We start from the raw sequence: 15,189 nt of genomic DNA on the forward strand, positions 1-15,189 counted from the left end.
GCTGGAAGCTTTCTGCTACCCAAGAGCCATCAGGCGCAATCCTACTAGCATTGCATACAGCAATTAGTGTGTAAACCCTTTAGAACAGAACGTTATCTAGGCTGGAGAAACTGCGCACCAAATATGCAAGTCCTTTGATCTGGAGCCTTCAGGATAAGGGTAGATACTTACTCCACCCTAAAGCTAAGCCCGGAGAAATTCTTTCATCCTGCTTTTAACTAACAAAGTGACAGTTAACACCCCATGAGCCAGCAGAGAATGTGGAGGAGCAGACGCAGAAGCCAGCGGAGCCGCGTGATTTCTGCCAGCTCCGAAAGAGCTCCCGGCAGCAGGCTCTTGCTCCGCATCGCAGGCCTTGGCAGTATCCACGCCTTGCACTTCCCTAGCGTCCGCTGTCTGGGGATCTCAAAGTACTTTGTAACCGTTAGTGAACTAGCCCCATGATCCTCCCTGGAGGTAGTGGAATATCACCAGCTCCATTATAAAGGTGGGGAAAGTGAGGCATGGAGAGGTTAAGTGACCGATCCAGGGTCACACTGCAAGTCAGTAGCAGAGCTGAGATTGGAACAAATAAATCTTGCTGCCCAGCCCCCACCTCCCCTAGTGCTCTAACCACTAAACTCCATACCCCACCCAGAGCAGGGTATGCAAAGCCAGCAACCTTGACTCACACCGTTTCGCTTCTTCTTTCAGTCACTACAATATTCTCCTTCCTGGGTGTGGTTATAGAACCCAGGAGTCCTGACTGCAGGTCCCCTGTTCTAACCGCTAGGAACCCGTTCCATTCCCAGTGCCAGGATCCCTAGGCCAAGTGAACTGTCTGACTCAGCTGTAGTCAATCCCACTGAATGCATTCCTGGACATCGCAAGTTTGTTTTAGCAGAGATGGTATCACGTGTTGTTATGTCCAGATGCCAAGTAGCTAGGCCCAGAGGCCCAGAGCCTCAAAGCTATTTAGGTGCCTCCTTCCCCATGGGAGTTAGGCACCTAAATACCTTTGAGAATCTGGGCTGAAAAGCCTTGCCTGCTGCAAGCCCTTCCTTGGAGCAGCAGAAAAATCTCTGGGGGCAGCAGCCAGATAGGAAGAGCCTGAGGGGTTGAGACTCCACCTCGCAATACGAGTGACAGCAGGCGGTCAGGTTCACCTTTGGTCCTGAGGAGAGCACAGTAGCGTATCAAAGCCCGAGTAAGACCATATGCCGATTGAGCTGTGCCGCAAAAATGACCAGGCTGGCTATTTGTGTGAGGGGAGGGTTTTACTCTGGGCTTGGTATTGTAAATCAAAGGCCCCTCTGAGTCACCGGCCCCATGCAGAGAGGCTCTCAGTATACATCACTAGCCACCGACACAGCTGTCTCCTCCAGGTGATGGATGGCTCCCTGGGGCAGGGAGAGGAGCGGCTTGTGGAGAGCAGGCCCTCTCCGTGTGAGCCCTTCAGATCCCATATTACGGGATATAACACCAGGGAGAGTTATTCCAGGCGGATGAAAATCACCATATAGGTATTGTTATTTTTATTACAGTCACATTCCCAAAGGGACTGGAGGTGAATGAGAGCTGGATGCTACCTTTGCTTTTTAACCCCTTCTTCCCCAAATCCATAGTGAGGCTCCTAAATAAGTGCCCAGGTTTCCATATGTGCTAAGACCCCACAGCTCCCATTGAAGACAAAGGGGCTCTAATACGAGGCTCCCAGCTCCCACTTCTCCGTTGGCCTAATTCAGCTGACTTCAAGGGAATTGCACCAGCAGGGAATTTGATCCTCAAGTTTGACGTGCTTGGTCAATGAACACACCCACGGAAGGCAGGATCGGTCTATGGACCATTCGAAACAGGCTAAAAAGGGCAACATTCACAAGGGTGTAATAATTATTCTGTGCTCGTAAAGCACAAGTGCACCCTTTTGGTCACTTTTTATTTCAGAGGAGATCACAGGACAATCGTGCTTGTTCTTGTGATTGCCTCTTCTTCAGCCTTCCTACCCAGGAATGTGTCCATGGAGATCTCTCTGTTCCTTTTAAAAGCTAGCTGCAGCGCATCCACTTTTCGCAGAAGAATGAACCTCCCGACATCTGCTGCTTTCGGTGCAAAGCCGAATGCCGTTTCCCAGGGGCATTGGAGGTGGATGGAAGCAGCAGCATGATTTCCTGCAAGTGATAAGATATGCAAAGGCTGTAGTTCCAGCTAAGGATAACTCGGTAAAGTTCTGACCAACTGGATGAGTCTCTTTTTTGGTTTCCTTGACGGAACAGATGTCTACGCACAGCCAAATCGTGGCCACTGGAGGTGGGACTCCAAGCATGCAAAAAAGACATTGGCCCTGATTTTACACTACATGCTCAGCTGCTATATTTCACTGCAGAGGTGGCTGCATTTCAGTGGGGGACAAAGTGTATTTGCTGCATGGCCTGTAAAGTGCTTTGGGATTCTTTGGGATGAAAGGCACAATCTATACAAAACGACATTTATTCTTAATATTGCCATTATATTTACAATGCTAATGCCACTTACCCACTAACAAAGCCATCAGATGAGAATGAAGTAGTAGGGATTTAATACATATTTGCTGGATGGCCATTTTCCAGCAAGTCAACATGGTCCAAATTCACTTCTGTTCCATTGACATCGGTAGAGTTACACCAGGTCTGAATTTGTCCAAATGCATTATTTAGCAGGATTATATCATGGTAGCTGTGTTATTAACTCTGAGCTTCTGCTATTCCAACTGGGCTGTACTATGCTCATCATGCCTCTCTTAGCCCCTTGTTAACTCATTATCCTTGCATTTCCCTAATTATTCAGTAGACTTCCTAATAAGTTGCAGCTCATATATGTCAAGAGCAGTGTACTAAACATAATGCACATCAGTCACTGGCCCGTTAAAAATTACTGGAGTAATCCCATATCAGTTGGATAGATCATGAACAAAATTCGCTGACCTTCTGAGACCTGATCAGCATTGTGGAAATGCCAAGTTATGCTGAAAATAATTGGAAGCAATGCGCTATGACTATTCCGTGGTTACCGTTACCAGGGCACATTTCCCTCAATCTTCCTCCAGCCTTCTCCTCATCCTCCAAAAGTCTTTTAATAGTTTCTAAGACGTTCTTTTAAGAGGTCTAAGAGGATCCGACAACCTTTAACTGTTCGAGTTGAATCCAAAAAACCAAACTCAGTCAGTATTGTTCCTGGGATGCACTGTGGTTTGGATGGCACCCAGGCAGTGGGGTGTGGAGAGTACGGATTTTGGCTTAGGTAGATGTAAGGGCTGCAGACTCCAAGCAGGAGCTGAAGAATGTTATCAGTCGGGAGCACGGGACGGCTTGGTATTAGCAAGTTCATTGCTGCCGCATTCGATACCCAGGTGATGGATTTGGCGTGTGGATCTAGACAGATGAAGAAAGAGAGAATGAAAGGCCCACATTGTGCGTTGCAATGTGCAGATTGCTTTCCAAGCCAGAGTGAGCCCATAATGAAGCTGTTCTGTGGGTCTGATCCAATACCTACTGAAGTCAATAAGAATATGAGCTTGGTGCATGGGAATGATGGGGTCGAAACAATATGGAAGTTTACAGGAACACAGGCAAAGAGATCAGATAATTCTGTTCAAAAATGTATCAAGCTCCATCTTCAGACTACTTAGGGTGTGTGTCTCCGCTGCTCCAATTGGGGGAAAATGTATAAAAATAACCTGGTCCCCCTTCTGTGATTTGCCCCCAGTTGTCTCCACTTTTTACAGGCCAGATTCAGTCCATCAACTTCAGCTGAGTTTACACTAATTTCGCCCTGTGAGGCTCTAGTCCGATGGATCTGTCGTCTGTGACACTATGCTGCAAGCTCCTCAGGACTGGGGCTAGATTTGGATCAGTTCATTCAGAGTAAATCAGAGTAACTCCAGTGAAGACAGCACTGGTTTAAAACCAGTCTGAGATCAGACATAGGTTTCTTGTCTTTTACCCTGTAAATCATCTCGATTACCCCGGCAGCCAATAAGCACATGAATACTATTATTACTTGGCCAGATTCTCATCTCCGTGTCACAGGAACAAATCCAAAGTAATTTCACTGCTGTCAAATAGGTTCTAACAACCTGCCTGGACATGGGATAATCTCACCACAGCAGGATTCCTATGTCAGAGATACAGCTGGGAATCCATTGTTAGGAGGAGGTTGAGACTTGGCTGTAAGTCAAGGAGTATAACAAAGAGTAATGGTCTCAAGTTGCAGTGGGGGAGATTTAGGTTGGATATTAGGAAAAAAATTTTCACTATGAGGGTGGTGAAACACTGGAATGCGTTACCTAGGGAGGTGGTGGAATCTCCTTCCCTAGAAGTTTTTAAGGTCAGGCTTGACAAAGCCCTGGCTGGGATGATTTAGTTGGGGATCGGTCCTGCTTTGAGCCGGGGGTTGGACTAGATGACCTCTTGAGGTCCATTCCAACCCTGATATTCTATGATTCTATGATAAGCAAGATTAAGGGCTCCACTTGAAAGAAAACACTGAAGGTAAACTGTATTTGTCTCTGTGTCTTTGAATCCCATGCTTGTGGTCACATCCCTGCTGATGGAAAACTAGGGCACGTGGTCATCTGAGGCTAACAGGTTTGCTCTAGGTCTAGGACGAAGACGGGGCTCTGACACCCTGCAGTAAGGGGTACATAAACAAACCCAGAGATAAAAGAGATTTGACCCCGGTAGGATTCAGGAACGTGTTTTAAAGAAACCATTTGACTTCTGCACATTCGAGAGCAGATTAGAGATATTTTCAGAGTTGCATGCCTCGGGCGATTCCTGTCCTAATCAGTAAACTGCACATCTCCCGTCAAAACAGATTAATAAACGTTACATTAACAGATTACCAAATAGCTGACTACCCACCCAGCACTTGGGAAACTGCTTTTTTTCTTCCTTAAAATTGGCACAAGAAATGGCTGTAGGTTCAGTTCACTGAACAAACATGTCACGTGACTTTCATCTGCGATGTATCTTTTCAGCAGAGCATGTATTTTTGTATCTGATTAGAAAAGAAAAGGTGAAGGCAATGAAAATTATGTTGGCCACGCTTATTAGTGGTGATACAGTACCCCAGGCAAAGCATCTAGCATGGGTGCCTGCCTGCTTTAATTGTGACTGGCTAGGGTAACTGGTGCACAATGTCTTACCTGAGTATCAGTGTTAGTGAGGTTTCCCAGTCTTCAACAATATTCTCATTCATAATTAGAGCTGCCTGAATAGTGCAATATATTTTCCCTGACTATTCCTCTGAATGTTTAAATGAATCCACCCCAGTCACGTTCGCTCTGTTCTGTGTCCTGCAAGTGCGATTTTGCAAACATCACTCCATCATCTAGGCGGGTCTGCTTCTGAACCTACTGGCAATTTACATGACTGAGTGCAATATTTGTAGATTCCAAGACCGGAAGGGACCATTGTGATCATCTCATCTGATCTCCTGTGTAACACAGGCCAGAGAACTGCCCAAAAATAATTCCTAGAGCAGATCTTTTAGAAGAACATCCAGTCTTGATTTAAAAATTGTCAGTGATGGAGAATCCACCACAACTCTTGGTAAATTGTTCCAATGGTTAATTATTCTCACTGTTAAAATTGGATGCCATATTGCAGCCTATTTTCTCCCCTATATCATGCTTCAGACATGAAATGTGGTTTTCTATCTACACCGTCTCAGGATCCCCACCTCCGTTAAAGTGACAGACAAATTTACATTCGGCCATTAAAACTTTTTTTTTCTTTCAAATAAAGGTTTCTCTTTCAACTTAATTTAAGATCTGTGAATCCATCAGTTATTATTAGACAAAGATCTGGGACAATTGGTACATTTCCATAAAATATATTGATTCACCAGCCTTTGGAAAGTAAAGGTTTTGTGAAATACAGCAACAAAATAAAAACAGAGAGCAAAAATAGCATTTCTTGGAAGTGTTTGTAGGTGCCAGGTCTCTTACAGATTCCCCCACAGCCAGTTCAGGCCAAATAGAAGATTGACACTATCACTTCTACAGCAACTTGGTGCAATGCTTTCCCCATGCTGTTTTCAACAGTTCCAGCCATACTGAAAGCAGGAGAAGCGACCTGAATGCGGTCTGTATCCAGACGGAATGTAGTGTTCATCACACCCAGGGCCCTGTCTGTGTGTGTGGGAGCACGGCTGTTCATCTCAGAAGGCAGAGTTCATGTTATGACAGTGCCGGCCTATTTCACTCTGCCTTTCGACAAGACAGATGATGTAGCAGGTCTGAGAACTCCCTTGTTGAGGATACCCAAATCAATGACCCAGCTCTAGCAGCTCTCTGTGAGCTCCCCGAGGCGGCAACGACTGTGTTAGGGAACTGCGTATTGTCCCATCGGCCATTTCGAGCAGCTTTCCCCTTGACACCGTGCCGTGAGCAAGCAGCTCACATTGAGATGCCCAGCAGAATGCAGCACTGTGACCTCAATGAAACTGTATCGTGACGGGTTCAGCATGCAACACTCATGGGCGCCAGACGGACGAGGCGAAGTGACCAAGGTACCTGCTGAGCTTCAAACCAAATGGTAATTGTCCCATTGGTGCAGCCTCATTTTCTGTCCTGTTAAATTAGCTCAGTGTCATTTTTGTCCCTGCTTTGCAGACTTTTCCCCCAATTTACTGGTATTGTAACTATAATTTCCTATGGATGGAATCGAAATTAACTCCCGCTCAGTTCTTCAGCTGCATAAAAATGCATGACAGAAAGAAAGACACATGGCTAGAGATATAGAGGTGACCATACCTCGTCCATGCTAGCTGCCTTATTTTTAAAAAGACAGTACATTCTGGGTGACTTCATGGCTCAGCGGATTTGTATTGGCATAAGAAGTCTAACCTCCACATTGCTGGTTTGAATGTGGCCTCGGTCTGTAATGATCGGAAGCTATTACCCAGTCCGTTTGCTGACCTAGGGGAAAGGAGTTGTATTATGTCCAGTAAGTTCCGCTGTTGGCTTCATTCATGAGTAAAGTTCTGCATATGAATCCGTGTTTGCAGGAGCAGAGCCTAGATGATGCACAAGATGATGCACCTAAAAGTATCTAGTGCTTTTCTGCTCATCATAACTTAAAACCAACGTAAACATTTAATTAAAGTCATGGAGGGGAAAAATATTTGCTCACAAACAATGGCTTGTAGCATGAAACAAATTTCCTTTGTTGGGCATGACCGACCTGACGGTCCTTTAAGAGCTTCATAAGCCCTGGATTGTCACTGCATGATGCAGCAAGAACAGGATGTGCACAGAGATCACTCTGCTTACTGCAGATTTGCTCCTGCTCTCCTTTCTCTCTCCCTGGCCCAGTGTGTCTCCCTCTTCCTTTTGCATTATCCAATAATTCTGACCTTTCCTATCTGCCTGCTCCTGCTGCCTCCAGCTTCTCCACCTGCCCAAGCCACTTCTTGCCTTTAGAACAAAGAAAAGCTAATACATCTCCTGCCACAGGAGGTCAGAGTCAAATGCTGTTGCTGTGTTTTAAGAAAGGCTAAGTAACTTCGTGTCCATTGATAGCATTTTTCCTTGTGCATGTTAGGCTAGGGGGAATCAGACCTCACACTTCAGGACATATCTTGTAGACTAGAGATTGTTGTAGGGATGCACAACAACAGAAAGCCCCAATGAACAGACTTCCAGGCCTGACTTCCTTTCACTTTAGAAACTCCTGGGCTCCATTCCCTGTTTCTGAAGAGCTCCATGTTGCAGAGTTCAAAATGGAGTGGGCTTCCTCAGAGACTCATCCTTGTGCATTAGGCCCTCGAGCATCTCTGTGATTCTCTGCAGTGTGCAGGAAGGAGCACCAAGCATGTTGCCTTTCCCTGACTTCCTGTTCCCTACCCAAGCCTCGCGTAAAGCACACACGTTTGTATCCTGGAACAAATGTTTGGAGAGTGTCCACGCCTGCTTCTATCAAGGTGTAAACTGCCCTGAGCTAAGTGGCCATCAGTTAACTCAAGGTAAAAAAGACCCTAGTAAGCAAATGACCCCTTATAGTAAATGTTACCCATCAATCAGGTTAATTTCGCCCTTTTGCCCAGTGCACAACATCCTCCTCGAGAGGCTGAGACAGCAGCATCTGGTGACAATCAAATGCACCAATAAAAATAAAAAGCAAAGACATTGAGGTGCCTCAGTTTCTCTTTGCAGTTTATTACCATCTCAGCCCCTTGATGTGGAAAGCTGCTTTATACAGTCAGGGCCAGATCCTCAGTTGATGTAGATCAGTATAGCTCCACTAACATCAACAGGCCTGTGCTGATTTATGTCCTTGTTCAGAATCTGACCCTTCTTCAATATATTAACATTCGTTTGGTTCACCACCATTATATTCTCTTTTCCCGTTTTTGTTCTTCCAAGCCCAAGTAAGAGCATGTTTTCTAGTAGTGAGACTTCAATTCTAACGTTAGCCATGGGTTATGCCTAAACTTATGAAAAAATGTTATGACTTTACTGTAATTTTAAGAATTGCTTCTTTTCCATCAGGGAAATCATTTAGTTTTTACATGCAAATTGAAAAACAATGGACAGATCTTTTTGTAGGTGTAAAATTAAAGTTCCATAGCGCAGCAGTTGAAACCAACACGCAGGGCTAAATCCCGAAGACCTTAGTGTGTTTTTACTCAGGCCTTGCTAAGGCAAAGACTTCTGTTGATTTTAATGGGGTAAAACCTGGGTTTAATCCCAGGCCCGCTGCCATCAATGGTGGGGGTTCTTTCATTGTTAGCACTGATGGCTTTGTTCCCAAGATGCCTTTGCCCAAGCATGTGTGACGGCTGCCTTCTTAGCTGGCAGGCTGGGAATTGAATTGGCGACCTCCAGAGCTAAATGCCTGAGCTACTACATCTTGAGCTAAAATAGCCATCTTTGTTAAAGCCACAGGGGCTGTAACTGCATTTCCGCTGCAGAGCAGCACGGTGGGAGTCCTATGACACATGCTCACCAGAGGATTACACCTGCACTCTGTGATTTATCTGCTCTAGCTCGGTGGAGCTGATGGCGCTTGTGCACAGTAGGGGGGTACCAGCCTCAGCCTCACCATCTGATTCCAAGTGTTCGCCATGCCTGCTGGCACTAATTTCCTAAGCATCGCTGCCTTGTTGTCTCGGCTCTCTCACTTGAAGCGCTAGGTATTCTGCCTCAATCTGTGATGCGAAGAATCAACTGACTGGTGCTAAACATGATGGATTGAGCCATCTTCCTGGCCTTGGCTGCTGTATTATTTTTTAATGTAAGGCAAGTCCTTGAAAGGACTGTGCTAATTATATAGTATATAGCTTATGGTTTTTATGAATTAGCCCTGAAACAACTGTTCACTCTGCAAATACAAGGAGCCTTTGCTCTGAATGACCTGGGGTGTTGTTTCCTCTAGCTGATAGGTAAAAAGAGAATTCATCCCCCGATAGATAGTGCTGTAAGGCTGCTAGAGAGAGGAAAGAGCAGGGAGCAATAAAGTAAGCTGAGCCAAAACACCCACAATTGGCTTGTGCCTGCAGATACTGGAAGTGCCCTCTCCAGGCCAGGGGCATGCCCTAGACTCTCCAAAATTCACACTTACTGTTCAGAGCCAGAATTGAATCCTGTAGCCACAGGCTTGCCCATAGAAATGGGTGAAAACGGGGGGGAACAGAGGAGAGAGAATGCAAATGCCCAAGCTTTGAAAAGTGTCCTGCTCTACCTGTACAGCTGTGGCATGATCTGTAAACCCACAAGGAAGAGAAAGCACCTGGCTATGTGCCACATGCCATACTTGGGATACAGAACCTGTCTTCACACCCCTCCTCACGTTGTGCCTGAGATAAGGACACAAAGCTCAACTGTGCATAGCCCTATGGCCCCTTCACACCATTCCGGCAGCATTAATCCAAAGAGGCTTTCCACTGGGAAATACAGTACATCTGACTGGACACTGTACAGGTTCCCTTTTGACTGGACTTTCCGGTCGAAAACCAGACAGCTGGCAACCCTAAGCCCCAGTCACATTTCCTGCCCTCACAGAGGCAAGGAGAAGATTTGGTGGGTGCAGTTTGGCCACGTCTGTGGAGAGGGGAGCAGGGCTGAGCTCCCTATGCACACTGGATTGTCTTGGGAGTTATTCTGCCCCAGTCTGGCCCCTAGTCACAACATGTCCTGGGAATATGATGATACAGGAGCTGATCCAAACCCACTGAAGGCAAAGCAAATCTTTCCACTGAATTCCAGGGCTCTGGATCAGGCCCGGAGAGAGGACATTGCATGTGGCAATGGTCATGGGGATGCCCAGGGTGGGATGGCATCGAGAGAACCAACACTGGGCTTGGGATGTTTAGCTCCCTGTGCCCATCCCTGGATTGTGCCCGGATGCACAGCGAGTAGCAGGCTTCTGGGTTGGGCCGAGAAGTTCGGATTGCACAGCGGGGAGGGCTCTAATTCCCATGGCGTTCTGCCGGCCTGGAACGAGAGTAACACAGAGATGAATCAGGCCCCGTCTGGGCTGTGTTCCTGGCCTGCATTCTCAGCCTCGCCATTTCCCAAGCACTAAACACGTCACAAATTACCTCCCCAAATTCAACCCCCTTAGCCCCTTCCTGTGCCAGGCTGCCCCTGAGACCAGTGCTGCTGAGGAGAGCAGAACCTCCCACTGGAATATGGGCTATTGCTTTAGTGATGGTTCCTTTCCGGACGTGCACTGACTGGAGTTAAGCGAATGAGTTAAGCATTCAGCCTTCCAGGGCTCTGAAAAACTCATTTTGCTTCCCTTCCTTCTCGGGAACATGCTTTATTTGCCTGTGTATTCATTCCTTGCACCTACGTGGGTGCTTCACTGATGGATTCCTGCTCCCCCTTCCCCCCTCCCCTTGACTTGCATTTCTAGGCCAGCTGAACTGACTCATGTTGAAGAGGTGAAAAATAATATTTAGCCAGAGGCTCAAATTCGGAGAGAGAGGGAGTCACGAGTGACTTAGATATTGGGAGTCTCATAACAAGCCAAATTCGTCTTCTCTTTCTTTTCCCCAGCAAAATACATTGGCTGCTACGTGGACAGCACTCGCCGACGGGCGCTGCGTGGTGTGTCCTTCTTCGACTACAAAAAGATGACAGTGTTCCGTTGCCAGGACAACTGTGCCGAACGGTAGGGTGGTAAATGAACACAGAGTCTTCATTAATTTCAACACATCAACAGCGTTTCTTGCTTGTCAGCTCAAGCACTCCAGTTTCTTGGCCATTTTTCTTCTGTCTCTCCCTCACCCCCCATCCTTAACTCCCCCCCCCCCCCCCGGATGTTTTGAAAGATCCTATTTTTCCCACCGGGAAAAGGCCGGGGCAGTTGATGTTCCTCATTTGGGATGAAAATGCTGTCCTGATTCGAGGGGAGCCTGAGGCCCTTTTGCTGAGCGCCACCCAAAGAGCAGGCTGAACTCATTGCTGGGGTACATTGGAACAGCTCCCTTGATACCACCCATTTACACCAGCAGGGAATTTGGCCCTGGTGGAGCCTGGAATAAAATGGAACAGGGATGCTTATCACTGCTGAGTTTGCAAAACCAAAACCCACTGACAAGATTTTCCAACCTCCCCAAACTACCCTGGTTTTATGCCCGTTTGCTTTGGATGCAATTCACCTTGTGCAGCAAGCACTTCAATGCCGCACATGCCCTCAACCCAGGGTACAGTGCCCCACAAGCCGCACGCTGGCCCTCTGCGCAGGGTTACCCTTCACTCAGCACTGCAGCCCGTGAAACAAAACAATCGTGAAACAAAAAGGGACACCGGCTAGCGCCCTGGTTTTGCATGAGACAGCCGGCATCTTTCCAGGCTGCCCAGTGTTGCCTTTGAATAGCAGTAATTGCCGCTCACCCCTAAATCCCTTTTTGTTTTGGGGAGACAGTGGGGAAAATACATTGATCTCTAGATGAATGAACGTCTGAAACCTTTTATTACATATGGGGCCTGGAAAAGCTCTTCTGCCCCGTGTATCGTCTCAGAGATATAATGTGATTCCGTTGCCTCGATTACCGTAGTATCTGCACATCTCACAAACAGATTTACCCTCCCAGCACCGTGATGAGGTAAGGAAGTGCCATTATCCCCATTTTTCAGATGGCAACTGAGGCCCAGAGATCTTAAGGGCCAGATTTTTAAAGGAATTGGGCCATCTAAAGATACAGAGAGTAGGCACCTAACTCCCATTGAAATCAGTTATTGAAATCCCACTAGAGACCTATCTGCATCTTTGAATGCTTGAATTGCTTAAAAAATCTGGCCCCACATGCTTATTCAAGGTCACCCAGGGACTCTATTATGGGGAAGGGAGGGATTGAACCCTAATCGCTCACATCCACAGTGTCAATAGACATGGTGGTTCCTTCTGGGATGTCTTTGATCAGAACTTTAAGCTGGAGGGATGAATTAACACAGAGCCAGGAAAGGAATTGGAATTCTAAACATTCCACCAGCCAGTCAGCATTCCACGCACCAGCTTCTTCACTGCTGGGCCTCGGAAATGCACTGAACAGCGTCTGTATATTGCCAGATAATCCCTCCTCTCGGCTCCCTAGCAGACCTTATCACTCCTGTGTCTTCTGTAGAGTCGAGAGGCCAAAGCCCAGCACGTGGGCCTACATATACCTGTGACATTCTTGAGCTTTTCCATTAGTGCTGCCATTGATACAGCAAGTGGAGTCCTCCTCGCTGACCCCCAGTTCCTGACTGCAGTCTTTCCTAGCAACGACCACATCCGCAGGGCGGGGAGACAGATTAGGAACTGAATGATCCCCCATTGGTCCAAGCTATATTGGTCATGCAGGGACAAAGCTGCAGCTGGACCTCTATTTCACTGCCTGTTTGTGCAAGTACCTACCTGGATGGGCACAGACTTGTGGGTACTTGCACAAACAGCTGCTAAAACGTCTAATGCTTCCGTGTGCCCTTTACACAGCCTCGCACCCGGGCGTCCACAAGTGTTAGCATCTGCACCCTTGAAAGAAACCTTGCCTCTTGTTAGGTTTGTGGGTACAAATGCTAAGATATCCCTCCGGGCTGCCATTAGACAACTGAAAAGATGCATGCAGCATCGGTACGTGCACAGGTGTTTGCAGACAACAAATGCAAGTGCAAGTTCAAGTTCGTGTGCATGCAATTTTGCATATGTGCATCTGCCACATAGTACACCACAAGAGTATTTCGATTGTAAACTCCCAGGTGTGGGGATCTTCTCTGCTCTGTGTTGTACACAGCATTGAGCTCAGCACTGCTATTCAACCACTAATAAAATAAAATAATCTGAGAGTTTGCCCAGCAGCTCTCTCTTACTCAGCAGAATTGCTGCATGACTGGCATCTTCCTGGAGAACCCGTGTCACCACTCTTGCGAGTCAATTTTTTGTGCCAAGCTCTGACCCTTGTCTCTAGAGGCAAGGGGGTTCATCTCTATGTTCACTTTTCAAGCCCACTCCTCTTTCAGGTAACGTTGCAATCTCCTCTTTTCAAATCCAATCGGTATCAACTAGTGGAGCTTTCCAACTCTAGGGCCCTGTAAAGTCTCCATTGCTTATTATTTCACTTGCAACACACATAATGTCCTTTTTGCCTGTAAGTAATGTTGCTGTCTCTTGCTTTATGATCTATAAGATGCACTGAGCCCTTTTTCTTTTAAAGTGATGCTACTTCCAGCTGGTGTCTAGTAAATCATCAGCAATGGACACACACATACAGAAAAATCAAACACACTCTTGTTCAGAGAATTTTAGCTATAACATGACTGCTGTGGCAACCAGAGCCCTGAAATGGCTTGCGGCAAGCTGATCTCCTATTGTGCCCAGTACTTGGAGCAATTTAGATTGACTCTCAAGTGGCTGAATTGTTATAGAGAATTCAAAATACAGCAGAATCCAGATAATGCCACAAGCTGGGACTGGATGACAGGAGATGGATCACTCAATAATTACCCTGTTCTGTTCATTCCCTCAGAAGCACCTGGCATTGGCCACTGTCGGAAGACAGGATCCTGGGCTGGATGGAACATTGGTCTGACCCAGCGTGGCTGTCCTTATGTTCTTATCAGTATCTTAATCAGTGTACCAGCTTAACTGATGCAACAGCCAAGCAATGGATTCCAGGCTGGCCTGATTCTGATTCAACGGGCCTGATTCTGATCTCACACCCAGTTGACGCTGGTGTAACTCCGTTTCCTTAAAGGAATTACTCCTGATTTGCACCTGTTGAAGTGAGATCAGACTCATGCCTGGTTTTGCTAAATACTGGATAAATAGTGTACTGATTAGTTTAAAAAAAGAAAAGGAGTACCTGTGGCACCTTAGAGACTAACCAATTTATTTGAGCATGAGCTTTCGTGAGCTACAGCTCACTTCATCAGATGCATACCGTGGAAACTGCAGCAGAAGGCTGCAGAAGGCTGCAGTTTCCACGGTATGCATCCGATGAAGTGAGCTGTAGCTCACGAAAGCTCATACTCAAATAAATTGGTTAGTCTCTAAGGTGCCATAAGTACTCCTTTTCTTTTTGCGAATACAGACTAACACGGCTGTTACTCTGAAACCTGATCAGTTTAAATGGCTCACCTGGTACAATCTGGATGCCTGAGTTAACTGATGTGACTTGGGGCTTCCTGGTAGAGATTACCCAATGTGTTCTCCCCAGCACCTGTCGTTCACCATTGAGGGCCTGATCCAAAGCCCATTGAAATCAGAGAGGTTAGGACCAGGCTTAGGAAAGTCGAATTGGCCTTAATAGAGGTTTCCGAAATGTGCAACTGTTTTTGCATCACCTATTTTGGGTGCAGCTCCTCTTGATTTGAAAAGCATAGATCTGCGATGGCAGTGTGCTCCCCAGGGCCACCAGGAATGGGATGTGTCTGTGACGGGTACATTTCTCTTCCCCCTGTGGTCTGTGCCAGTGAAGAGGACTGAACGGGGAAGATCCCAAGAGTACTTGGAAGGAAAATCCACCAGCTATTGAGCAAAATTCCCCTTGCAGGTTTGCACGTGAAACTCTCTGTGCATAAACAGGGCTGCTGTGGATAGTAGTGAGAAATCTGCACACACAGGGCCAAATCTTGAGACCTGCTAATGTGAGCGGGAGAGGTCAGCACCGCTCAGGATTCAGCCGATAGCAAGAGCAAGGGATAAGAGTTGCAACCCACTGTGTGGAGCTGAGAGGAGAATTTAT

The 15,189-nt window shown here is 46.7% G+C and overlaps 1 protein-coding gene across 2 annotated transcripts in view; it reads left to right on the forward strand.

Annotated features, from left to right (window-relative positions):
• The window catches only part of WSCD2 (WSC domain containing 2), a 132,940-nt gene that overhangs the window by 63,029 nt on the left and 54,722 nt on the right, over nt 1–15,189 (forward strand). For both annotated transcript variants that reach the window (XM_073313578.1, XM_073313579.1), the window contains exon 3: nt 11,021–11,135. In XM_073313578.1, coding sequence (XP_073169679.1) covers nt 11,021–11,135 — 115 coding nt within the window. The remainder of the gene's footprint in view (nt 1–11,020; nt 11,136–15,189) is intronic.

This window comes from Lepidochelys kempii, chromosome 15 (genome assembly GCF_965140265.1).
Source record: "Lepidochelys kempii isolate rLepKem1 chromosome 15, rLepKem1.hap2, whole genome shotgun sequence".
Lineage (NCBI taxonomy): Eukaryota > Metazoa > Chordata > Testudines > Cheloniidae > Lepidochelys > Lepidochelys kempii.